Raw genomic sequence first — 26,347 nt, 5'->3', positions numbered from 1 at the left:
GGCCAGGGGCAGACCCAGGGATCTGCTAGACACGGGGAAGACTCAGGAATGGTGCACCACATTCTATAATCAGACAGTCAGGTTTGCCCAGGAGTAAGGGTAGAAATCTCGCACGGTTAGATTTATCCAGAATACATGCAATGTGTCCAGTCATACGAAATGGGAGGGCCTGGGGAGGTAGTGTCATGCTAGATTGCTTGGCTAGTGTGCAGTACATACTGGGTTTGAAGATTTGACATCATAAGAAAGAGCAGAGGGGAGGGAGAAATGGAGAGCTGGAGAAAGGAAGATATAAAGGAAGGAAGGGAGGGAGGGAGGGAGGGAGGGAGGGAGGGAGGGAGGGAGGGAGGGGAACAGAAAAAAAAAAAACACAACTACAAGATGGTCAGAGGGACAGGGAAGAAGCTGAGGTTCTGAGACAGGGACAGATGCTGGACAGATTCCCACATCTTGTAAGTGATTTCTGCTTTTGTCTTTTGTTTGTTTGTGGTGCTGAGAACTGAAGAACCCTGGACCTTGCAGATATGGGGCAAGGACTCAAGCACTGATATGTATCCACCCCACCCACGCCCCTTGATATTTTAGTGTGCTTGAATGATTTTGGCACTGAAGGGGCTTGGGCCAGTTCAAAGGCAGACAGGCTCCCAGTCTCAGGGACAGCAGAGCCCACTAGCTTCGCATTCTCAGCAGGCTACTTAATGGTGCTAAGACTCAGTTTCTTCATTGCTACAATCAAATGTTCTTTGTATTAGGCATTTTTTTAATACTTAATATTACCACCATGAGAATTCAAGCAGATAATCTGTAAAATTCCAGCAGGGTGTTGAACACACTCTCAATAAATGTTAGCTATTAGAGCATTTTCCCCTCTAAATGGGGATTATTACTGTAAAGTGGAAAACATATTCTAGAGTTCTTAAATCAAGAAAAAAGCCTAAGGAGTGTGTCAAAAATACCTCTAAATATAGAAGAGACTGCTGGAAGGAGGCAGGGTGGCTGTGGAGGCAGGCTCGTGCGCATGTGTTCATGCTTGCCTGCTCATATAGAAAGCAAGACAAAAACCTAAACAGACTGTGTTCACTGAAAATACCCAGCTGGGCTCCAGGAAAAGGCGAGATGATTTCGTCCTGGGCTCATCTGAGAAAAATAGCCATTTGTTCTAGAAACCATTGAAAAGCTGCTTGAACCAGGAGTAAGCACAAGTAATCTCAAAGTTTGTCTTCCAATTCAGCCTGATCCTGAGACAGAAAGATTTCTGATTGGGGGCACAACACCTAATCTAAGGATGAATATCTGCCAGCAGCTGCCAAGCTTGTGACAGGAAGGCATGGTGCTTTATAGAGAGACAAATGACCATTGGGCAGTAGAGGAGAAGGTCTGAGCCGGGCCTGTGGCCTTGTGGGAGTTCTGGCATCATTTATCAGCTTGCTGCAGTGTCCTCGCCTGCAGAGTAGGGAGCTCATAGAGTTGTGTAGAGTTGATACCATGTGCCCCACAGGGAACAGGGAACGTTTTATTGCATGGACATGTGTTCCCTATAAGAATTCACTGCCTGATAGGATCCCAGTTCTACAGTTAAAACAACAGACAAACCAAAGCTCCCTGACGTGCTGGGAAGAGGGCTCAGTGTGAAGTACATGATGTGCAAACATGGGGACCTGAACTCAGCCTTAGCATGCACATGCAAAGCTGTGTGGTGGGGAACGCCTGTATACTATCTCTGGGAGTAAAGACAGCCAGGTGCCTAGAGCCTGCTCCGCAGCCAGCCAGTTAGTCAGCCCAAGCTCCCGTGAGAGACCTTGTCTAAGAGGTGAGGTGAGGAACAACTGAGAACAACCCCAGCATGGGCCTTGTACTAGCATCCCTGGTTTGCAAATGAGGACACTTAGGCACACACATGCATGCGAACACAATAATGAAAGCATTTAAAACTCCCTGTAGATTAGGTAGTGTCTCTGTGGCCTTGATCTCCCTGAGCCATGAGTTTTAGGACAGATTCTCCAAAGTGCTGAGCTCCTGTGTAGGCAGCCACATACCCTGTTGTTTGCAGTTTTAACGTTCCTTTCATTCTCCCTCTACTGTCTCCATATATCATGTAAGGAAATGGTGCTGCCCCAGGGGACAGGTACCGGAAGCACAGCTTCCTACAAGTACACACAATTTGCTTTGTTTTTTGCTTAAATTATTTTCTTTTTTCCCTTAAATTACTTCTATCCATTTCTATAACAAGATCTAAATCCATTTTTATTTGTAGTCATAAAACATGAAATTTCCCAAGACTGGAAACAGTAAAGAATTATTCCAGAACCCTGGATGATCATAAACAACATTTTATTTGCTTGAAATTAAATGCTGTTTATGATCATTTAGGGTTTTTCCCTCCCTCCCTCCGTTCCTTCCTTCCTTGAGGATGGACTTATATTGGTCACAGTTTCAAGCATATAGCCCATCACAGTAGAGAAGGTGTCATGGAGTCATGACACTGTTTCCGTCATATCCATTAGCAAGGCAGCAGGTCTCTTTGTCTGCTCCCTTTACTTCCTCTATAATCTCAGCAGAGAAGGGAGGAAGGAATCCTTTGGTCACATGTCATCATCTCTTCTGCTCATCTGCGCTTATCTCCCTGATGTTAGCATATTATATTACATTTATGATTATTGCTATATTTATAAAACAAGAGGTTGAACTGGGTCAAGTTTTTCATTTCTGAAAGTGTGGTCAGCTATTTGAGGGAGGGTTCTGATGACTTCAGATAATAAGAGAACTAACTGAAAGCATTCCAGTTGTGTGGGACTTGAGCATGCTCTCTAATCTCTGCCCCTCCTCTTTGACACTCTCAGCTCAGTGAGGCCAGCTGTGGCGTGTACACCTGTAATCCTAGCATTTGGGAGGTGGAAGAAGGAAGGGAAAGAAGATCAGAAAAAGTTCCAGGTTGCCCACTGTGGTTGTGGTGGCATAGACCTTTAACCCCAGCACTTGGGAGGGGAGGCAGAGATAGGCAGATAGGTCTCTGTGAGTTCGAGGCCAGCCTGGAGTACATGGTGAAATCCTGTCTCACAAACAGATGAACACACAAACGTGGAAAGCTTTAAAACCTCCAGCTGTTTAGACCTTTTCCTAACTGAATCAGAATAACGGGGGGGGGGGGGGGGGCTGAGATCGTTTTTTAAAGGTTCCCAGGGATTTTCCTTGTCAGCCGGGACTGAGAGCCACCTCACCATTCACAGTACATGGTGAAAAGCAGGCACAGGACACAGTTTGGATGAGCTCTGGCTGTGAGGAGATACGGCTTCAAGTGTGGTGTGTCACTTCTGTCTCCTGTCTAAGTTTGCCCTTTCCCTTGAGATTCCCTAGAGAAAAATCTGTCATCCGTACCACCCCCCTCCAAACAGATCTCCTGATGCACCAGGCTCTTCACTGCTGCTTCGGCCTCATTTTTCAGTCAGCCTGATTCAACACACAAGTCACACAGGAAGCTTTTCCCAGCTTCAAGCCTTTCTAGTTCTATCTCCTGGGCCCTCTCCTACCCTCCCTCCTGTACCCTCTCCTACTCTCCCTCCTGTGCCCTCTTCTACCCTCCCTCCTGGGCCCTCTCCTACCCTCCCTCCTAGTCCTGTACTTGACTAACCTCCTCCGCCATCAGGGCTCCAGCGAGTCTTTTCTTTCTTCCCTGATAACCCACAGTTGAGTTTAATGGGTCAGGTACTCCTCCTTTCTATCCCTACTATCCACTCCACACACAGTGAGTGATTTATTTGGTCATGCTGCATTTGACCATGCTTCCAGCCTCACAGACTATTAAATTCCACAAAAGCAAGGAGTGTGTCTTAGTCACACCCTCCCACACCCCTAGACCTGTTACTGGTACAGTCAGGCTCAGCGGATATTGAATGAATAACTAAACGATTACACAAAATGAAGGAAGGGAAAATTCTTGAGAAACTGAATCAGTAAATTACAGAAACCAGGTCCTACATATGAATGACTACAGAAGAAATTGGTCTTAATGACTGACCCGTGCAGAGCCAGGTGAATCAGATGTCAGCCCTTTCATATTCATATGCACACTGTGTGGGACACAGCTTTCCTGGGTAAAAGGGAAACCCATCATAGCAGGAAACCAGACTGACTTTTCACCCAAAGGAGCCTGGTTTCCACAGTAGGTCTCTGCCCTGAGCAGTAGGCAAGAGGAATCCACAATGCTCATAAGAAAAATAATATTCAACATTATTGACTTCCTATTTTAGCAGACCTGTATAATGTTAGCAATTAATGAAATATTCAGATAAAATGATAAGATGTTTGAGATTTACTTCAAAACTCCCAGTAAGGGTCAGTGAGGCAGGAAGGTAGCCATGGAGCAAGATTAATTAAGAACTGATAGGGTTTGAAACCCCATGCCAGTGTCTTCACTTACGGGATTCATTATATTATTCTGTCTGCTTTCGTGTGACATTGAAACTATCCAAAATAAATTTATTTTTTAAGGAAGACATTACATACTAGTTAAAATAGTTATTCACCTTTAAAACATTGTGGAAGCCTTTCTCAGCATTACCGTTTGGTTCACAGGATTTATATTTTAAAAAGAGAGAGAAAGAAACCTCCAGCCATATATCATCTGGAGCCGGCTTGGTCTTGGTCAGTTGGAAACCAGGAATGTTCTCCGAGGTCTGTACACTGTAATCAGTCCCACATAGTTTCCAAGCAGCAACGTTTACACAGCACTGCAGGGTGATTTGTAACTCCATTCATATGTCTGTGAGAAATATGGCCCTGTCAGTTCCCGCTTTATTTAGTTAGTCAAACAATACTTTTCCACAGCACAATCTCCCCGATCTGCAAATCCACCAGAAGCCGACATCGCTCGGGTTGTTGGCACCTCCTTCCCGCCCGCCCCTTCTGCTGTTTCTTCACAGTCGCCCCTCCTTTAAGGCTGCAGAAAGTAAAGCACTGCGCTCTTTCACTTGTAACATTCGTGCTGAGATAAGGAACCAAGTTCCTCTCACGACGGCTTTCACCTTGCGCAGGAATGTGTGTCCATGACTCTTATAATCCTCTCACATTCTTTCCACAGTCCTAACCCTTTCTCCACAGCCCTTTCTGCCCTAAACAGCCCTTATTTTCCCATTACCTTCCGCCACCCAAGGGTTCCTGCTCTTCTTTGCCCCTGGACTCCTGGGAGCATGGCCATCAGCCTGGCCCTTGCTAGTTCCCATTGCTTGGGGGCAGTCCTACCCTACTTGGTCCGTCCCAGTAGCGGTCCTATTCCCTTCCGGTTCCGGTTGCCCAGTGCTCCTCCACATTCATGATCATAGATCTGGATAAAGGTTCAGAGGCCAGTAGCAGGTGACTTGGCCATTGGTGGGGAGGAGGGCGGGGAGGAGAGGGGAGGGCAGGGGCGAGGCGAAGGTGGGTAACTTTAAGGATGAGAGCCTTGATGCTTGACTTGGGTCTTCTTGCCCCTTGCAGCCCTGGCTGGCTTTCCACTTCTGCTGTAGTGGTCAGTCCCTCCTGTTTCTCCCTAAAGACTTCTCACTGCCCATGATCTTGCCTAAGGCCATGAGGCTTTCAGATTCTGCTGGGGCTGGGCTGGGCTGGGCTGGGCTGCTCAGCTTTTCTTTCCTCTCTCTCTCTCTCTTTTTAATTTCTCATCTTCCCATGATACCTTTTGTTGACTTTGTGCTACATTTCCTGTTTTCGTTGGTTTTGGTTTTTATACCCTAAAAGCTATTTCAGGAACACTTTTTTCCTAATTTGCAGAGGTCAAAAGCCAATGGTGCCCCTTTCTTTCTTGGGTAGAGCATAGTAAATTAGTAGATAGATAATTACATATATATTCCTATATTTATTAATAAGTTTTTAATAAGTTAATAAGTATAGAAATGTTAACTCTCTTAGACTATCTCAGCTACTGTGTACTTTCTGAGTTCACCATGACTTACTGGGTTTTTCTCATCAACTAGGAGGAAATAAAAGCTTATTTTTAAAAATGAGATAATTTTGTAAAAAAAGAAGTGGAGATACCAGGAAGGCCATGAGTGGCTGGCCAAGCAAGCCATAGCCTATTGCACTCTCCTCATATAGGAGGGAACAGCTCCATCTGCTCCTCTCGGTGCTCACATACGGGTGACCCATCCTGGGTCTGTGCTCTTCCTGTGCAGGCTTGGAAGTTGGTATGCAAGACCACTAGAGCTAAACTAAAACAAAACACTTTTCATCTCCGCTGAGTAAACTGATGAAAACGTCGATGCTGATTTATTTCACACCCCTAAATTAATCAGTGTAGGTGCTTAAACTTCATTACTATAAAGTTCTTGTTTAACAAACCCAAAACATCCATTGCTCAGGAGCAATGCCTGCTTCTCACGGGTGTGAGGAAGCCACCTTTCCTAGCAGCAGGCAACCACCCTCCCACCCCATCGATACTTAACGAGTCAGGCCGGTTCCTCATCCTCTCAAGCAGGTATCTTCATCATTAAGAGGAGCAGAGTGTATGTATTACATGTGAAGGTGCTGAGGACAGAGAAAGACTCCCGAAAGCACTTGGGTAATACGGCCTCCCTTCTTTCCCCGTCATGCATGCCTTTATCATCTTACTAAGTGAAGAGTTAAATGGTCCAATAAGAGGCAGACAAGTCTCCTTCTATCCCGCCCTGCAGCAGGCTGTCCTGGAAAGCCTGCATGGAAGAGACTCCGTGGGTTTGTTTGCTTGATGTGTCCATGAGAAATGACAGACAGTGAAAGAGTCCCAGGGTGACTGTAATCTCCGCCCCAAATAATCAGTACAGCCCATGGAAAGCTCAGAGAAAACAAAGAAAATGTACCATGTCTGAGAAGTGCAGCCCTCCTCTGGCTTCCTTTGATCCACCTTTGAGTAGGATATGAGTTTTAGAATTACCTTTGAAATATTGTAAGTGAAACAAAAATTCACATGACTGACATCAGAGGAAAGGAAAATATGGCTTATCATGTTTAAGGGGTGGAGCACTTGATTCTTTGTCACATTTCAATGTATGATTAGATGATCTGTTATTTCAAAATAATTTTTATAGCAATAAATAATATTCTAAAACTCCAAAACTGAGACAGGCATATTATGATATCAGGGAGAAAAGGTGTTTAAGAAAATCGAGCAGTACGCATAGCTATACTGTTAGTGAGAAGTCAAGTGAGACGTGGTAAAGGACACACAATTCTGTCCTCTGTGTGCTCAGCGTCACTAGCTGGCTATCTGCTCCCTCTTAGAATAAATGTTGGCATTCTCTACTACGGTATTTTTAGAAGCCTGGGACTTATGGGTTGGGAAAATATGGAACCCATTTCTTTAAAACAGAACACCTTTTAAAGTATAATGTGTTTAAAAGGAGATGAACACACAGGAGAAGTAACACTTTGCAGGCAGCAGAGGTAAGTACCACTGGAGAAAGGCGAGTTCTTCAGTCACAGTGACAGCCTCTTGCCAGGATCACTGTGTCAGGACATTCCCTTTGCAGGTGAGAGGCAGAGAAGAAAGGCGCGTGTCTGAACAAACCTGAGACTAGTCTGATTTTTTTTCACCCTAAGACATTTGTCCAGCAGAGACCAGTGCTTCTCAGAGGCCACTGTTGCTGCTGGACAGATGATTTCCATGGGCAGCTCTGCAGAAGGGCTACCGTTGACGGTGACTGCAAGCAAAAGCGTCCAGTTGATCTAACTGTCTCTCTCCGATCTTCCCTCTCTTTGATCACAGAATCGGAAGACTCTTTGATGGGACAGAGCCCATTGTCCTGGACAGTCTCAAGCAGCACTATTTCATTGACAGAGACGGGCAGATGTTCAGATATATCCTGAATTTTCTACGAACATCAAAACTCCTCATTCCTGATGATTTCAAGGTGAGGGAATCTGTTTTAACAATAAATATGTGATTTTTTTTTTTGATGTGCTTCAACTCCAGTGTCTACAGCAGCGCCTTGGCATGTACTCACGAAGCAGAGCACATGGCATGTAGATGTTACAGGATACGGGAGCACTTGTGTTATTAAAATAATTGAATTATAGTCCTCTTTTAGTAAACTGAAAAGCTGGTTACATTCAAATTTAATTTCTGCTATGTCTTAGCAAGCTAGAGTGTAAAAGGAACTTCTGAACTCAATGAACACTTTTCTCCCAGAAATCTAAGGTTACTATCAGCAAGACAGTCCTAGAATTGTTCCCTTAAAACGGAGTAGCAAGTGCTCGCATCAGGCACAGCAGGAGAACCCCTGAAGGAGTGGGCCTTGAACAGAAGGGCATATAGGAAGTGTTTGTATTAAAAGGGAATACATGGAAATGGAATTTTTATGGTTGGTAATGGTTCTCTAAATAAGAGATTTTTAAAACTAATTCTGAATACTATTAGAGCTAATAGAGAACTAATTAAAACATCTAAATTCAGAATCAATGTGCGACAGTCAATGCGCTGCCTATGGAATAGCAAGAATCAGTCATAGTGTACAACAACCACAACAACAAAAGCAAAACAGAAATTGTAATGTCCAGGAAGCAATAAACCACATGAGAAGTGTGCAGGGTGTGTTTTTAAAAGGAATTTCTATTTTGAGAAAGGGTATATTTAAGACTTTTCATACACAAAAGAACTTTTTAAAACATCCTTATGAAGCAGAGATCATATTCACATAACAGCTGTCTAAGTAGAAGAAATATTTGCAATAAAAGATTAATATTATCGTAAAAGAGTTCCTCCAAATCTATAAAAGTATATAAAGAATCTAGGGGAAACTTTTTACCTATAAACAAGATTTTCTCAAAGGGAGAGCAAGGATTTTGTCAGTAAATATTTAAAATGATATTCAATCTCCCTCTATATCAAAAGAACAAAAACAAAATGATATACTAGTTTTTATCCATTAGTTTGACTAAAGTTGTAAAGATCGATAGACACTGGGGATATACAGTGTAGTTGGCAGGGAAAATGATTAAACCTTTTTGGAGAATAATTCAGCCATAGCTTTTAAAATTTCAATCATGCATGCTGTCTAGCAATTTTATGTTTATGAATTTATCTCTATAAATATTCACATAAGCGTATAGACATGTGTGTCCATAGGATATCTGCTAGTCATGTTTATAATATGAAAACAGTGTACCTAAAGGGAGTTCAAAAACAGTAGGTGGTTGGAAATAATATAGAATATTCATATTATGGAATAATTTTAAAGACCATGGTTCATCTATATCTGTTGATACATAGGGCAAAAAACCGAAGCTTTCTCATTCAGTGACAATATCAAGTTATCAAATGATACGGAATGTGTTTCTAAGTAAAATGTCATCACTATTGTGAGTATTTGAAATGGCATCTTCTTAACACACAGAAGTAGTTCACACTTCAGAGCCGAGATGATTAACCAAGAGCCTGGAATCTGAATTGCGGTGAGCACTCTCCAGCACCCCTCAGAGCTTAGTGCTCCTGAGTCTTCCTCGGGTCCCCTGCAGAACTGTGGGCACTCACGCATCCTCACAGCCACCGCTCCTTACTCTCCTCAGTTTCCTCTTAAAGGTGCATGGTATTTTCCTGTAGAACAAACATGCCCCGAGTAAGTCCTGAGTACTTTTTCTCACTTGACTAATAATACTTCGCACATGCGCACTGCTTCCAATTCAGAAAAGCGGATGAAGGAAAAGCCCCTGAGTCCCTTATTAATTTGAGATCTTCGGGTTGATAGCAGAGAAGCCAGGCACAGAGAGGCACAGAGAGGGTGAAGGCCTGGGGGCTGGGTGGTCAGCTGGTCTAGTTAAAATGTGAGCTCCAGGTTCAGTGAAAGACCTTGTTTGTCTCCAACACTAACAGTAACAGTAACAACCGAAGGATTGATGGAAAACATTGACTCTGACTTCCATATATACGCCCACCCATGTATACGTCTACAGTCCCTCACAAGCAGTACATAAATTAAGCAAAGATATAAAGTCCAGCCATAGCTGCCTTGACTCTGATCCTAAGAATGCTGCACTAGCTTGGCTAACTGCTGCATGACGATATTCTTACAGACACACACACATGCTTTTCTGAAGGATATTGTACACTGTGCTCGTGAGAATTGCTTACTTAGCTGCAGGAGTCCCAGGAGGTCAGATGCTGAGTATCAATACGCAGCCCACTTCTCTTAAAATCATATAGGACTAAACTAAAAACTGGAAGCTTTCACCTATATAATGTCATCATTTATAACTCCCATAACCATAAGATAACAAATTGGGAATTTCTGCTAGAAAATAAATATAGCCGTTTGTTTTTATTGGCACCATATTCCAAGAAAGGAGCCCAGTGTTTTAAACACATACTTTGGCTTAACCTCCACCATGAACTTCCATGGGAGGTATAGAACAGTCAGATTCAATGCTGATATGGCCAGTTCCAGAGGCCATGCCCTGGGGACTGCCCTAGTCACCTAGGACTGGGCCAGTTGCTTCACCACACCTTTGGGCTGTTGCCTGAGGTTTCCTGAACATAATATCTGCTGCTTATCAACTTTAAGTACAGAACATGTCCTTTAGTTGATCATTGCCCAAGCCTGGTGACAGTGGGGATCCAAAAAACTTGTCAAAAGAGACGCATGTATCTGGGACCTTGAAATGTTTCCTCTGGAACTGCTGGGTGATGGGTGTCAAGGAGTGTTCCAGAACTGAGGAAGAACAGCTGGAAGAAGAGTTGGAGCTGAGGTGGCCATTCAGCTCTGTGGCCCTTGATGACATTAAACCATAAAAAGCAGTGCAGTTCGTGGGAATCATAAAAGCAGATACCCATGTGAACAGTCAATATGCCAGAATTTCCCTTCCAACCATGGCAGATGGGACATTATCCTGTTCACCTGGAAAGACTGCTGTTAGGGGCTTGCTAGGGGGAATGCCTGCTGACTGCTCCCTTCTGGCCCCAGCCATTCACTGCTGAAGGAATAAGCCTGGGAAATCTTACAGTGCTAGTGTCCTGCCCCCATTAAAATCCAGTCCCACAAATATGTTGTCTGTGCTCAACACCCACTTGGCAATTCTGATAATTTCGTATTTCAGAAGCATGTGTCCTGGCTTCCACTGAAAGCCAGCTCTCCTTGTATGTGAGTTGCAGAACTTCTCTGAGTGTTTTATGTGGATTTAGCTGCCCTCCCTTCCTCATAATCCCATCCTCAATTATAATGATTTGCTTATTGCTACTTCAGTCTCTGCATACAAACACAACTGTGTGACTATAATTCCCAACACCCCAGCAGTCGGAAACTGTTAGTCAGGATCCTGCAGATTCTCTCTCCCTCCAGCTTGTTCTTTTTCACATCTTTGTTGGTAACAGCTGTGGCTAAGACTGATCTCTATGACTATCCATCCTTCCTAGATTTAGACAAATCCACTATGCAGCAGGCCTAGCTTATCTATCTACATTGTATTCAAATCTCTAATGCTTTTTAATCTTACAGAAGCATCCTTATACTGTAAAAAAAAAAATTAAAAATGTAAAGAAGCAAAAAAAAAAAAAAACCACTTATGCACTATATCCCGCTGCTCAGATTACCAATGTTAAATACCTTGACCAAAAGTGACTTGGCGGGGGTAGGGGGTATTGCTTGGCTTACAGGTCACAGTCCATCATGAAGGGAAGCCAGGACAGGAATCTGGATGCAGGAAACAGAGCAGAGAAGGCAGGGCAGTGCTGCTTACACATTCTTCCTCTAGTGTGCTCAGCTCATGCACCCCCAGGACTGTCCACCCAGGGATGGCACTGCCCACAGTAGGGTGTGCCCTCTTGCCCAGAGGCCTGTCAGATAAGGCAGTTCCTCCTCATTTGAAGATGCCTCTTTCCAGATATGTCAAGTGGACAGCCAAAGGGAACTTATGGTGGAACCTAGCACGACCCTCTAGACCTGTTCCCTTTACAATTCTCTACCCTCCTTTTTTTCTAGTTTTATTTTGTGTAATACCATAACCACATAGAAGTGTCCTTGCTTGATTCCAGAAATGACCTGTGTGAGTAGTGTTTCTGAGACGCTACCTGACCACACTTGAGTGAGATTTTACAGTTCATTGCTCCCTGAACTGTCTGAAACGGCTCCTACTCACTTAGCCGGGAGGGTGGGCCAGCTCAGGCGCTTGTCTCCAGATCTTAGGGAAGTTCACTTATAAAATGGGCTCTCCATCTTCTTATCTCAGAAAGTTATTATAAATTTCGAAAAATTTAAAACATATTCTCAGAAGTTAAAATCACTGAGACATGGTGAGTCTATGAACAACTGTTTCCCTTTAATGGAGTAGGGGCTGAGCCATCAGAGGAAGTGGACACTAAGCACAGGGTTCTTACTCCTGTGTCAGCCTTCACCGTTCTCCAGTTGCTACACTGAAAGCTCCTCACTCACAGGTGAGAGAAAGCAAACTCTGTGTGAGCATCGTCTTCCCCTGGGCAGCTGGCACTCAACCCACCGCATTGACATCTCTGATCTATCTCCATCTCCTGCCTTGGGATGAAAAGACTGAAGTTGTTCAGTCTGTACAAGCCAAAGAAAGGACATTGTCAGACCAGAAAGGGAGCATAGAAATTTTTCAAAAGCTTTAGAGGCCAGTGGGGTCAAGCCCAGGACCAGAGAACCCCAAAGAACCATGTAAAACAAAACAAAGTTGAAATTGTGGAATCAGACAGGCCTGCTAATTGAAGAATGGGGCCAATGTTTCTAAAGGAAAGCAGCCAACAGGACTGACTCCACTTTGTAGGAAGTTCTCCAGTGAGCAAAAACTAAAAATGTGTGCTAGGAAGTGGAGAAAAACCAACAAACAAATGAACAAAAGAATGGGCCTGCCCAGAAAATTAATGGCCAAAGTAAACCTATCTTCCTAGAAAATAGTGGTATAGTGAGAGGGGCCTGTGCCTGACTGGGCTGGCCAGTGCTTAGGGGCATGCTGGCATGGTGAGCCATCAGTATGGCTCAGCTCCTCTCCAGTGGTACCCTTCACTTCCATGCAGCACGGAGAATGCCTCTTCCCTGGGAACCAGGCAGAGCCGTGGGATAAATGAAATCACAGGCAGGATGGTTAAAAGAGAGGAAAAGATGCCCAGTGGTTTGACACAGCTCAATGCTAGGCCCACAGGATGAGTCTAGGACTCAGGATGAAGGGGTAGGGAGCATCCTAACTCTTCCTCAGCAACAGGAATCCTTCGGGTGTCACCAAGCAAGGCCAGAAGTCTCAAGACAGCCATTGCTCCTATTATTCCAAGAGAAGAGGATGATAATGAATTCAAGCGTTAGACCAAGTGATGTGTGCTCCTGAGTTGTCCATCCATCGCCAGGCTTCAGAGTAATTTCTAAAATATTTAGAGGGAAAAAGTGGTTAGGATTCAGTCAGCAAAGAGGAACCCCAAGCCCTTGTGGCTTCATTACCTTTGATTTTATTTATGTATTCATTTATTTACTATCTACAGTGCAAGGCCTTGATCCCTGCCACATCTTACCACCCCATCAGCTCTATCATCTTTGGGACATGATGGGGAAATATATCACACTTTTCTGTAGATGAAGCATTTTAGAGTGGGAAACAGCTTTAATGGAGTTTGTTCCACTCAGTTTTTAGACAGAGGCTAAGGTCTAAAAAGTGACCGACAAGCCTGGGCAGTGTGGAGATGTTCCCATTAAATCCCACTTTAAACTGTAGCCTTCCAACAAGACCACTACAGAATGCCATACCTGTGAGCCTGTGATCTTAAAGAATGATGGCTTCATAAGTCCTGGAACAGCCAGTCCAGAGTCTTGACTTACTGCCTGAGTCCACAGAGGGCTGGATTTAGCCCAGTTGTCTTGTTGCTTTGCACAGTAATTCTCATAGGAGCAAACTGCCCAGTTCAGAATGACACTGCAATAGGAAAGACGTAGGGCATTGGAAGGGGGAATCAAGGTTTTCAAATTCAAAGCCTGCAGCATGGAAGTTAGAGCAAGGTTAATTATGCAGGTTCTCAGAATACTTCCAGACACCAAATGAGGATCCAGACCATTCTCCTGTAAGGAAAGGGAAATCAGAGATCAAGAGAGGGTTTGCTCTGCATTGGGGTGGTGGGAGAGGCAGAGGAATTGGCAGCCAAACCCTAACTCCTTTACATGACAAACAAGAATTTTCCTATTTAGGCACTTGAGCTGGGGAGACTATCCCATATTACCTGGGTGTGCTGTGATATGTGGCGTTTGTAAAAGTTTAAGAGGAAGGTCAGAGTCAGAAAAGGATGAGAGGCAGTGAAGGCAGAGGAGAAGTGGTGGGAGGCTCCCAGCCACAGACTATGTGCAACCTCTGGAAGCTGGAAAGCCAGAAGAATAGGTTTCTGCTAGAGCCGCTGGAAAGAACGACTCTTAAAAAGCCACTGTCGACTCTGACTCGACCTTTGACCAGGTCTCCGAGAACGACCTTCGTTACAGTGTTTATTTGCTACCTTTGCTAGGAAAGATTCATTTTAGCTCACAATTTCAGAAGGTTGCACCCACAGTGGTGGAGAGTGCACCAACTGTCTCATGCATGCAGTCGGGAAGCAGAGACGAAGAAGGGAGTACCCCCTCCAGACATCCAGCTCTCTCCCTTCACCTTTCATCCTGGCCAGCAGCAATTGGAAACACGGTGTCCTTAATGGTGACAGCACCTCTCACTGAGCAGTGACTGTCCTGGACCATCTTAAACGACACCTTCAGTGCTGTATGCTACTGGGGTGTTAGGGAGCATATCAACAATGTCAAGTGCAGATGGCCGATGAAGCTCCTCAGGGCCACAACAAATGCAAGAGTCAAAAGATTAGTTTTACCTGTTTGATGCCAGGCTACAGTGGTTGGAGGCAGGTTAGCAAACGGTAAGAATACAATACCTCTGAGGGCTAGGGATGTGGAACACTTTTTCTGCTTTTCTGGCCATTTGTTTCTCTACCTTGAAAATGATCTACCCAGTTCATCAGCCCATTTACTGATGGGTTTTGGGTAACTTTTGTAATTCTTTACCAATTTTGCCATGTGTACAGTTGACAAAGAGTTTCTTTCACTTCATGGCTGCCTCTGCTGTCTTCCGGGCTCTGAACATCTTTTGACTGCATGCAATGCTGTTGGTCAGTTCTTGGGGTTATATCTGTGTGATTTGAATCCTTCTCAGAGGTCCTTCCTACACATTTTGCAGTGTTTTCCTCTAGCAATTTTAGAGTTCCAGGTCTTATAATCAGGTTTTTATGCACTTTAATGGATTTTTACAGGATAAAAGATACTCTTTGGGGATCCTATTCAACATCTTGAGCTGTCAAGGAGATGTAATTAAAATTTGCATTACAGTTTCATCTCACCCCTGTCTGAATGCCCGTCAATAAACAGTGGTGAGGATGTGAGGAGAGGGGAGCTGGTGTGTATTAATACTGTCAAGTCACACTGGTGGAAATCACTGTGGAAATATCACATCATGGAAATCACTAATCAGGTGCCTAAGGGAGGTAGGGTTGGGAGACCAGTACCATATGATGTAGCTCTACCTGACCTGTGAAAGCTGCTTATGGATCCTATGTCAGCTTACAAGGTACTTGCTCATCCATGTTGAATGTTTCACAGTAGCAGGATGCACAGCCAGTCTAGATGCCCGTCACAGAACGAATAAAGTTCCATCCTCAAACCTACTGATGCTACAAGATTGTCCTTGGATTCACACATGCACACACACACACACACAAATGTGTCCCACATTGGTCCACACACATATATAATACACACACACAATAATAATAATAATTTTAAAGAGAAATGTAAAGAGACACAAAATTATGCAAGTGGCAGGAGAACTAGAAGTCATTATGTTAAGCCAAATTAAGCACACACATGACATTTTGTTTCAGATGCAGGATCTAGCAGGGTGTGTGTGAGAGAGAAATGGAGATAAATAACAGAAAGACTTCAGGGGAGGACGGAGGTCTGAATAGATTGAGGGAATGTGAGAGAAATGGAAGCAGAGGGCACACCATATATGGGGGAGGAAGGTCAGCAGTCAGAGAGGGCAGGAGGTACGGAGAGAGTAGTACAGGGGGCAAGGACAGTTCCAGCCTAGTGAAATATGTGTGTGGAAATGTCACAGTGAGCCCCTTTACTTTTAAAACAAAAAACACTTTTTAAAATTACCATAATTCCAGAGAGAATTAGAATAAGCATAGTTGGTAGCATGAGAAAATTCAGGTCTTTCTAATAAATATTGCCAACCAAAGCTACCAAACCTGTAAGTGTTGTGTCTTATTAGAAAGTCACCTTCCTGTCCAGTGGTATGGGACAGATTTCTCCCTGGGGTCAAGGTTGGGCAAGCAGGCTATTTCTAGCATCTTTGTGTGGCTGGAAGGCCTGGTGGTTCTAGGAAGCCCATGGCATTAGCAGATTCTTTCTCACACAGAAGTTAGGAAATGCACCATGCGGGCAAGCAAGCAGGGGGGCAGCTCATCTGATGCTGTGCGACTCTGTGTGTGTGTGTGTGTGTGTGTGTGTGTTGCAATGCTGGGGCTTGAACCCAAGGCCTTATACATGTTAGACAAGTGCTGCACCAATAGTTACATCTTTAGCCCTTATTTAACTTTTCCTTTTATAAAAGGCAGGATCCGAGTTGCTCAGGCTGACCCTTGAGTTTTCGATTCTCCGGTCTCAACTTCCCAAGTGCTACCATGATTGATTCTGGGTTTTGGAGTGTGTGTTCATGTGTGCACACACACAGGAGTTCATGTATACTCACTTGGAGGTCAGAGGTCAGCCTCCAGTGTTGTTCCTTAGGACTGTGTTCACATCTATTTATTTGGCATTGAGTCAGGGATCTCACTGGCCTAGAACTTACTAACATTAGCCTTGTGAGCCAGTGAGCCACAGGGACCCATGTGTGTGCACTTGCTGAGAAAGTTCTTCCCAGCTTTTTCACTTAAGTACTGGGGATGAACTAAGGACCTCACACTTACACAACCAGCGCTTTCCTGCATCCCCCAAGCATTCCACTATGTTTTTAAATCTCTTTGAGAACTCTCGTCTTAATACGTATATTATGTCAGTATCTTACGGTCATTATAATTTAGACGTGATGAAGCTCTAGAGTGAAGACCCTGGGTAGCCAGGCAGAAACCCAGGCCTACTGTCTCCTACCCTTAAGGCTGAACATGGGGTCCCTACCTTTTGTTATTGTTGTTCTTTTGTTCTTATGTCTTGAAACTGTCTCATGTAGCCTAGGCTGGCTTTGAATTCTTGATCCTCCCACCTCCACCTCAAAAATGTTGTGATTATAGGTACGTAAAAGTACGCAGCTTGGTTTTGCCCTACTTTGAGAGTGGACACACCTCAGCCAATCCTCAATTTCCTACAACCAAACCATGTCCCCCGGGGTCAGAAGGTCATGTAATCAGAACAATGTGCAAGGAGGACCATCAGAGCCCTGGGGTCCTTTGCTGGTGAGATGGTGAGGAAGCATCGGATCCTGCTGAGATGTGGGCCCTGACTGTACCTCACACCTAGCCCGTTTCCCAGGGTGGAAAGTGAACTGTCCAATGAGAGGCCCGTGGTACCAACTGCTGTACCATTCCCTGCTCTCTCAGGAAGACGTGAATGAAGCTGTTGATGTGGTTACTGCAGAGACAGAGACAGAGACAGTGTGTGTGTGTGTGTGTGTGTGTGTGTGTGTGTGTGTTATGGGTCATCCTCTGCTTCTGAGCTGTCCCTCAGTCTAAGAGGCACAAGGCCACATACTTACGGAGCTGACTTTCATGTGAATAGCAAGCACCCCCTGTCAACCTGGGCCCGTGGATGGAAGGCAGCAATGACTCTGTCAGTTGACTGAAGCATTCTCAGGCAATGTGTCTGGACAAGTCCCCACTTATCTCACCCAGGATGACTGTGACCATAGCTACATTGAGACATAATATTGGCCTGCTTGTCAACCCCGCTTCTCGTGCTGCCTCTCTGTTCCACCTTGACCCCATTCTCTTTCAGCAGTTCCTGTGTGCACTTGAGAACCTATTCTGTAGGTTTGGGACTTTAATTCAGGCCATCTGTGTAAAACTTGAGGAAAAGAACACATGCCCCGGTCCTTCAGAAACGGACAAGTTGCCCTTTTCTTACCCAGTTCCCAGGAGTCAGAGTTGTGTGAAGTTTACATCTCTGACAGGTGGCCGGGGGCGGGGTGAGAACCTCCCAAATCTCTGCCAGCCTCGCCTAAACCATCACCCACCAACACCGGAGTGTAAGCAAAAGCCGAGTGCACACTCTCCAGACACCCACTCAAGCCTGGCCCCAGGCTATGGTGCTGCCTCCACCTTCTCTCTCCCATGAGTACTGAAGGTGACAAGGACTGAAGGCCCTCAGGAGTGTATCTGCTGCTGGGCCTACCCCCCACCCCCACCCCATGTGTCCTCCATCAGAGAGGACTGGGTTGGGATTCCCACCAACACCATCAAGCTTAAAATGCAGGTGTTTCTGAACTAAAAGAAGGAAGGGAAGCCTTTCAGGTCTCAGTTTTTCATTTGTGAATGGGAATAATGATAGTGCCTGGTTTTGTAGGTGATCTGAGGATTGGATTCATGGAAAGCACTTAGCCAGGCCTGCAGATTGACCCTCAGTTCATTATATCAACAAAAATGCATGAATGCCATAGTTAGGGTTTCTATCGCTGTAGTGGAACACCGTGACCAAAGCAACTTTGGGAAGAACAAAGGGTTTATTTAACTTCTGCATCACAGATTACCATCAAAGGATGCCAGGACAGGAACTCAAGCAGGCAGGAAACTGGAGGCAGCACCTGATGCAGAGGCCAGAGGGGATGCTGCTTCCTGGATTGCTCCTATGGCTTGCTCAGCCTGCTTACTTAGAGAACCCAGGACCACCAGCCCAGAGATGGCACCACCACAATGGGCTGGGCTCTCCTCCATCAATCACTAATTAATAAAATGCCCTACAGACTTGCCTACATTCTGATCTTATGGAGGCATTTTCTCAATTGAGGTTGCCTCCTTTTAGATAACTATCGTTTGTGATAAGTTGACAGGAATCTAGCCAGCACAATGGATGAATGAATGAATGAATGAATCAATGAATGAATACAAAATGAGTCTTTACAGATGTGTTGTAAATTTTCACTTAGATTTGATTATTGAAATCCAAAAGAAGTGAACAAATATCAGCTTCTTTTGTAATATAACTCTTAAAATTAGTTATTTGAAAATTTCATTCCTATATGTAACAATGCATTTTGATCTTGTTCATTCCACTCCTTAAATAAAGTGACTCCTGGTAAATCCACCCCCACCACTCCTTGCTCTGATTCCGCATAAATCCACCTGTTACCCCAGTCTCATGGTATTTTGTTGTTTTTTGGTTTTGTAACCCACTGAGTCCAATCTGGACCGTCCACAAACACATGAATGTGGGATCATCCACAGCAGCCTGTCAGCCCAGCAGGGGCCACTCCCTTAAAGAATCCAGACTCTTCCACTCTCTCCTCGAAGCCATCGGTTGTCAACAGCTCTGCAGCTAGGTGTGGGAGCTCGGGAGCCCTTCTCCCTCCTTGCTAGAATGTGCATTCATTCCCAGCCGCTCTGCTCTGAGTTCATGACTACAGTGGTCCTGTCATGTCTGGAAGACATGTTATACACACCTGTAGTCCCAACACTTGCAGAGGTGGGAGTGAGGCGGAGGATCATGAGTTCAAAGCAAAGCTGGGCTACCTAGTAAGATCCCCTCTAAGCAAACAAAGAAAACAAAACATGACTGTCTTCAGTACCTTCCATGTGTGTTTCCCACCTCAAAATACCTTTCTATTCCCCTAGGACTATACTTTGTTATATGAAGAGGCAAAATACTTTCAACTTCAGCCAATGTTGTTGGAGATGGAGCGATGGAAACAGGACAGGGAAACTGGCCGCTTTTCACGGCCCTGTGAGTGCCTCGTGGTGCGTGTGGCCCCGGACCTTGGAGAAAGGATCACCCTCAGTGGGGACAAGTCCTTGATAGAGGAAGTGTTTCCCGAGATCGGTGATGTGATGTGCAACTCCGTCAACGCAGGCTGGAATCACGACTCAACACATGTCATCAGGTTTCCACTAAACGGCTACTGCCACCTCAATTCAGTTCAGGTAAGGCATCCAGTAGCATGTGGCATCCAGGCAGTTCATGCTCTCCCTCCACCTGGCTACCACTGCCGCCTTTCCTCCAGGAAGCTGAGGAACTATGATGTGCAGTGCTTGTGCTGAGTGGGTTGTTTCTCAGCCTCCACCACATCCATCCCATAAATCCACAACTAGTAACTAAACACCTGCTATGTATATACCTACTGTGAGTGTGTGTGCCTACTGTGAGTGCAGGTGATACAGAAAAGAACAAAATAGACAACAGCTCTGTGTTTGTGGACAGAAGTGGCGTTGGAGCAGAATTACCCAACATAAATGCTGCCAAATAGTAGTAAGAACACGTCTGGGCACAGTGTCTGTATCAGTGTTTGTCCCTGTAACAAATACTGGAGAGAAACAACTTGAAATATTTTCGCTTATGGTTCCAGAGGTGGTCACTTGGTTCCACTGTTTCTTGATCTAGAGTGAGTAGAACATCATGGCTGACAAGTGTGGTAGAGTGTGACAAGTGTATTCATCTCATGGTGGCAGAAAAGCAGGACGGGGCCTAGGCAAGATGTGCCCCTTAGGAATATACCCTCAAGTGAGCTTCCTCCTCCAGCCAGGCTTACCTCCTAACAGTCCACTCAGTGCGAACTCTCAGAGGATCAAGGAATCCACGAGGTCTGTGTCCTCTGACTGTCTAACAGCTGGAGACCAGGCTCTCCCTGTGCAAACCTTGTAAGGCGCACTTCACACACAGCCCCTAGTGGTCTTCCAGACAGGATGATGCCCTCGGCATGTTGAGGGTAATCAAGGCCTTGGAAGAAAGGAAGTCAGAGAGTGAACATAGGCTAGCACATGACATTGCGGACGATGGGAGACAATCCTCGTGAGCTTCAGAGAGAGAGTGCTGGGTCTTCTGTTTCACTCTGGATCCTCTGTGAGGTTTGGGAGTAGGCAGTGTTGTGTTGCATTGGGTTCATTGGATTATGCGAGACAAGTCGAAAGCCAATGGGGGAATCTGAGCAGAAGAGTGAGCCGCCATAACTTGTGTTTCAAAATAAATCCTCCAGGGCCCAACAATGTAGACGGGTTGGTAGAGTGCTTACCCAGCATGCGTTTGGCACTGAGTCTGATTCTTGGTACCACATAAGCTGTGATGCATACCTATAATTCTTTTTTTTTTTTTTGGTGGCGCATGCCTTTAATCCCAGCACTCGGGAGGCAGAGGCAGGCAGATTTCTGAGTTCGAGGCCAGCCTGGTCTACAGAGTAAGTTCCAGGACAGCCAGGGCTACACAGAGAAACCCTGTCTCGAAAAACAAAAAAAACATACCTATAATTCTTAACTTGCGAGTTTGAGGCAGGAGGATCAGAAATTCAACGTCAGGCTAGAGAAATGATGAGTGGTTAGGACCACCAGGGTCAGCCCAGCAGTCACATTGCTTGATTTACAGCTGCCTGCAAGTCTAACTCTGGGATCTTCTCTCCTGGTCTCCTTTGGCAACATACTGTTGTTAGTGATGCACATACTGACAAACAGACATGCATATACATATAAATAAAAATAAATAAAATTTAAGGGGCTGGTGAGATGGCTCAGTGGGTAAGAGCACCCGACTGCTCTTCCGAAGGTCCAGAGTTCAAATCCCAGTAACCACATGGTGGCTCACAACCATCTGTAATGAGATCTGACTCCCTCTTCTGGTGTGTTTGAAGACAGCTAGAGTGTACTTACATATAATAAATAAATAAATCTTAAAAAAAAATAATAAAATAAAATAAAATTTAAAAGAAAAGAAATTCAAGTCATCTTCAGCTAATTAGCAAGTCCAAGGCCAACTCGGTCTATATCTGTCTACATGCGACCATGTCTCAAAACAAAAACAAAAACGAAAAAACCAAAAGCTAAAGCTCTAGTGACAGATGAAAGTAGTAGAGAGAGAAGCAAGGAAGGAGGTTACAGAGCGATGATCTGAGGACATTGAAAAGCCTTACAAGGGTTTCTGACTGTGGGCAGGGTATACACGAAACCCTACATGTTTCTGAGAGGACTGAGTGGAATTGTCACTGTTCTGAGATGGAAACATCTTTGGGAGAAGAAAACAACAGGCTGGGATTCAGGATTTTGGTTTAGATCCTGAGACTTGCTGTATGCCTTTGATGCTGATAGATGTTGTTTCCATCTTAGCTCAATATGCATCAGTCCTTTCCCCTGGGCTGTGACCAGTGGGTCACTGCCCTCTGACAACAACTCTAGCAGGTGAGCTTTGCCAGTGTGCCTGTCAGAGGTACACCTAAGTCTTCCCAGAGAAGCTCTTTGACATTGTGCTCTGTTAAGAGGCAGTAGGCCGAAAGTCCTCCATCTCTCTGGACCTGGCACTGGCTCCTAGCTTTGTTCACTGTGTGGTCAACAGTGGCAAAGTGACCATGTAGCCCATAGGGCACCTATCTATGCTCTATTCCCAACACCACTAAGTACTCTTCAAAGGATCATACTGCCTCAGAGGAATTGTTACACACTCTTTATGCTTTTGAAAATGTCTAAGCAATTGTCCCAGAGCACACTAGCAGGAAACTCATATAAAATGGGGTCCTCCAGCATCCAGAGAAAGGTGCCCAGTCTTACCCAGTTCCAAAGGGCAACGGTTGCATTCTCTCCTATGGGTATGGCACCCCTGGAGGTGTGCAGTGGTCCTACAAGGCAACATGGACAGAGTAAGTCCTGAATGGCTGTGTTGCCTCTACATGCTTGTGAAGCCTCAAAGCCTTTCTTCTCCCCCACACCCTGCCATGTTCCCTAGAGAGCTGACCATAGCATTCAGAGCCAACTAAGATCTTAGCCCCACCCCTTGGCCAGGGAACACCTTTCATCTTTCATATGCCTGATTTGCTGGCCAGAGCAGCTGTGCACATTTCACCTGAAGCAGCTTCCTCATTCAATGAGGCCCAGCCCATTCTTGCTTTGACTCTACCCAGCACCCAGAGAAAGACACCCATCTGTCAGTGCTCAGAGGTTTAGGGACAGGGCATGACATACCTGATACACTCAATTATTTAAACAGTCCCAAAACATTTCTAAACCTAACAACGGCTGCTTTGGACTTGCTGTTTAGTTAGTAATAAGTCCAGGCCTTGTGAGTTAGCTCCTCGGGAAGAGATGCTTGCCTTCAAGCTTGTTAACTTGAGCTTAATTCCTGGGACCCACAGAGTAGAAGAAGAAAGATGACTTCCATAAATTGTCATCTGACCTCTATGGACAGACACACACACACACATACACACACACACACTGAATATGTAAGTAAATAAATAAATGCAAAAATATTTTAAAAAACAAAACAAAACAGTGACTTCCTAAGTTGTGTACATGGCATTGAAACAAGCACTGGACCACATGGAAGCCAGCACAGGATCATTCCAGATACTCGTCACAGTCTGTGTATGATAACCTCTGGGGAGGAAGAAGGCTCATTACTGTCTGATGGCTCCTCACACTCACATGTCCTCTCCTAATGGGGCAGAAGATCCTTTCCAAGCACACTGAGGCAGCTCTTACACAGGTTCAACTCCGTCCTCAGCGTCTTTTCAGAGAGCTGTTTTCAGCCACTGTATTCACCAGCCACCAGAGCACCTGGAACTTGAGTTAGGGATGGGCCCCATCATCATCCTGTGCTTAGGCCAATGAGCACAGATATGTGCAGTGAATTCACCTGTACAAACTGAGGGATACCCACCGTTCTCAGTCTCTGGTTTGCATGTTTGGAGCACATACTCTTGTTTTTCCAATCTCTTCTAGGTCGTTATGTTGCTTCTGTGTTACATATAAAAGTTGGTGGTGAAAACAATAACTTAAGAAACCAGAAATGTAGCTCAGTGGTAGAGTGCTTGCCTAGCATGCACAAGGTCCTGGGTTCAATTCCCAATGCTACAGTTAACTAATTAATTAGAATTAGGTTGCTTTGCTAAGTTGCATTTAGGGTTTTGCTTGCCTGTTTTCAGCCAGACTCTCACTCTGTAGGCCAGGCTAGTTCCACACTCTTGGGCCTCCTCTCTTTGCCTCTCACATTATTGACATTTGTGGAGTTATTTAACAACAGTTTACTCCACTCCAAGAAAGAAATGAAACATGTTTATTTTTAAAGTTATGGTCTATGGTATCCCTTTCCTTTCACGTTATGTGGAATTTAATTATATCGAGTGCATTATCTGTTGCATTGCTGAAAAGCAGAATGCACTCAGCTTCCTGTACTTTCCCTATCTCGGAGTTGCAGAGATGGCTTCCTGCATCAGAGAGTGTTGGACATGTACCGAATGCAAGGACCCGGCTAGCATTTGACTTCAGAGTTAAATAATAGGTCGTGTAGCCGAAACCCGACCGTTAAAGAATCTTCTCGTTTGTTTGCAGCACTAGGGCTCAAAACCACGGTCCTGTACATGCTGGGCAAGCACCCTACAACCGAGTGACGGCTCTGTTTGAAATAGCTTAATTTGGGGTATATTTTCTAGTGAAAAACCATTGCCTTCATCCTTGAATGTACAAGAATTGAGCTTTGGCACGCATCTTTGGTGTGTCTATGCCTTGCCCCTAAGCAGACGCCTATTTTGGTTTTTTACAGGTCCTTGAGCGGTTGCAGCAAAGAGGATTTGAAATTGTGGGCTCCTGTGGAGGAGGAGTGGACTCGTCCCAGTTCAGTGAATATGTCCTCCGACGGGAACTGAGGCGGACACCCCGAGTACCCTCAGTCATCCGGATAAAACAGGAGCCACTGGACTAAACAGACCTATTTCTTATGCAAAAAGAAAACATACACAACCAATAACAATATGAGAAAAGGGACATTTGTGTGCAGCTGGGACAGTAAACCAAGCTCTGAATCTAAAATTGAATAAAAGACATTTATATCCACTAGAAATCACACCTGTATTCATATGGGAACAATTGGAATCATGATATCCTCAAGATGTAAAAAAATATATAAATATATAAATATCTATATGTCAAAAGGTAGGAAATGCAAGGAGAGAGAGAGAGAGAGAGAGAGAGAGAGAGAGAGAGAGAACGCAGTGGATGCTGTGATGACTGTGGTGTTCTGGGCCTCTGAGGTCTCTGTCCAGTAAATAAGCCATGAGCAGGGAGGACAGAGTCTCCTTACCGCTTCATTGCCAGCAGCCATCCATTGTTTCTTTTTTCTTTATTGTTCTTTTCTTTTTTTTTAAACAAAACACCTGGGCTGGTGTATCTCTGCAGGTGGAGGTTTTCTGTCTGGTCAGGTAGGGACCAGAAGGGAGTTCAGAGAACCACTCAAGAGCACACCACACGGGACGCTTGGTAGACAGGACATCTGACTGCAGTCTGTACAGGACTGGCACTTGTGTCCACCGCACAGCCGTGACCTTTCCTTTGTTTTTATGCTGATCGTTTGGCAGAGGGGCCAGAGTTATTACTTGCTAGAGATCTCCAGTTTCAGTCTGCTGCTTTCCTACAATTTTTTCAGATTTTATAATGTATTAAATACAATAAACTCTGTTTTAAAAAAAAATGAGATCTGTGTAGAACACACATGTTGGGATGAGAATGAATTAAAATGAAATTTTTCCTTTTATTTTCTCTCTCTTGTGTTGAACATCAAAAAGTGGTCTTAACAGCTAGAGCTAGCTTTAAAGTCAAAAGCACAAAAAAGATAAGGATGTAGCAATTTGTTCTAGACAGTTCTCTTTCAATGTAGCCAGTGTTTCCTGTGCTTTGTCATTCTGTCTTGATGAGGAGGGTGGGGACAGAAACCAGGGCCTCATTGAAGCTAAGCGTGAACTCTACCACTGAGCTACCTCCTCGGCCCCATCTCTGTACCTCCTCATGGGGAGGAGGCTCGGGTAGCCTATGCAGAACTCGGAATCACTGTCACCCAAGAAGGTCTTGACTTCTGGTCCTCCGGCCTCCATCTCAGATTCTGGGATTATATGTTTGCACCATCATGCCTAGACTCTGATCTTTATTCCTACAAACTTTTGAGTCTCGCTTAGATTTCTTGGTGCAGAGGTAGCTAGATAAATATTGGGTGGGCAGCTTAACGTGTGTTCTTAGCTTGTGATTCTGGGATCCTCAGGCACACACTGGTCTTGGTTTGTCTGCCCCTGCTGTATATGATACCATCCAGGGAGTTGGCAGGGCTATGATATCCAAGGCAACCTATCCAGGGGGCTGCCAATCTCATGACTGTGAGGCTCCCTGTGGCTAAGACCCCTTCATCAAGTT

At 44.8% G+C, this 26,347-nt stretch overlaps 1 protein-coding gene across 3 annotated transcripts in view; it reads left to right on the top strand.

Annotated features, from left to right (window-relative positions):
• Kctd1 (potassium channel tetramerization domain containing 1) overlaps window positions 1-24,992 on the top strand; it is a 183,287-nt gene extending 158,295 nt beyond the window's left edge. For all 3 annotated transcript variants that reach the window (XM_021150844.3, XM_021150845.3, XM_029472154.2), the window contains exons 3-5: window positions 7,733-7,877; window positions 19,811-20,116; window positions 24,711-24,992. In XM_021150844.3, coding sequence (XP_021006503.1) covers window positions 7,733-7,877; window positions 19,811-20,116; window positions 24,711-24,869 — 610 coding nt within the window. In that variant the 3' untranslated portion in view covers window positions 24,870-24,992. The remainder of the gene's footprint in view (window positions 1-7,732; window positions 7,878-19,810; window positions 20,117-24,710) is intronic.
• The last annotated feature ends 1,355 nt before the right edge of the window (window positions 24,993-26,347 follow it).

This window comes from Mus caroli, unplaced genomic scaffold, assembly GCF_978045245.1.
Source record: "Mus caroli unplaced genomic scaffold, Mus_caroli_1 scaffold_19, whole genome shotgun sequence".
In the NCBI taxonomy this organism is placed as follows: Eukaryota; Metazoa; Chordata; class Mammalia; order Rodentia; family Muridae; genus Mus; species Mus caroli.
Note: the sequence above shows the minus strand (reverse complement) of the source record. Positions and strands in the feature narration are given on the sequence as shown.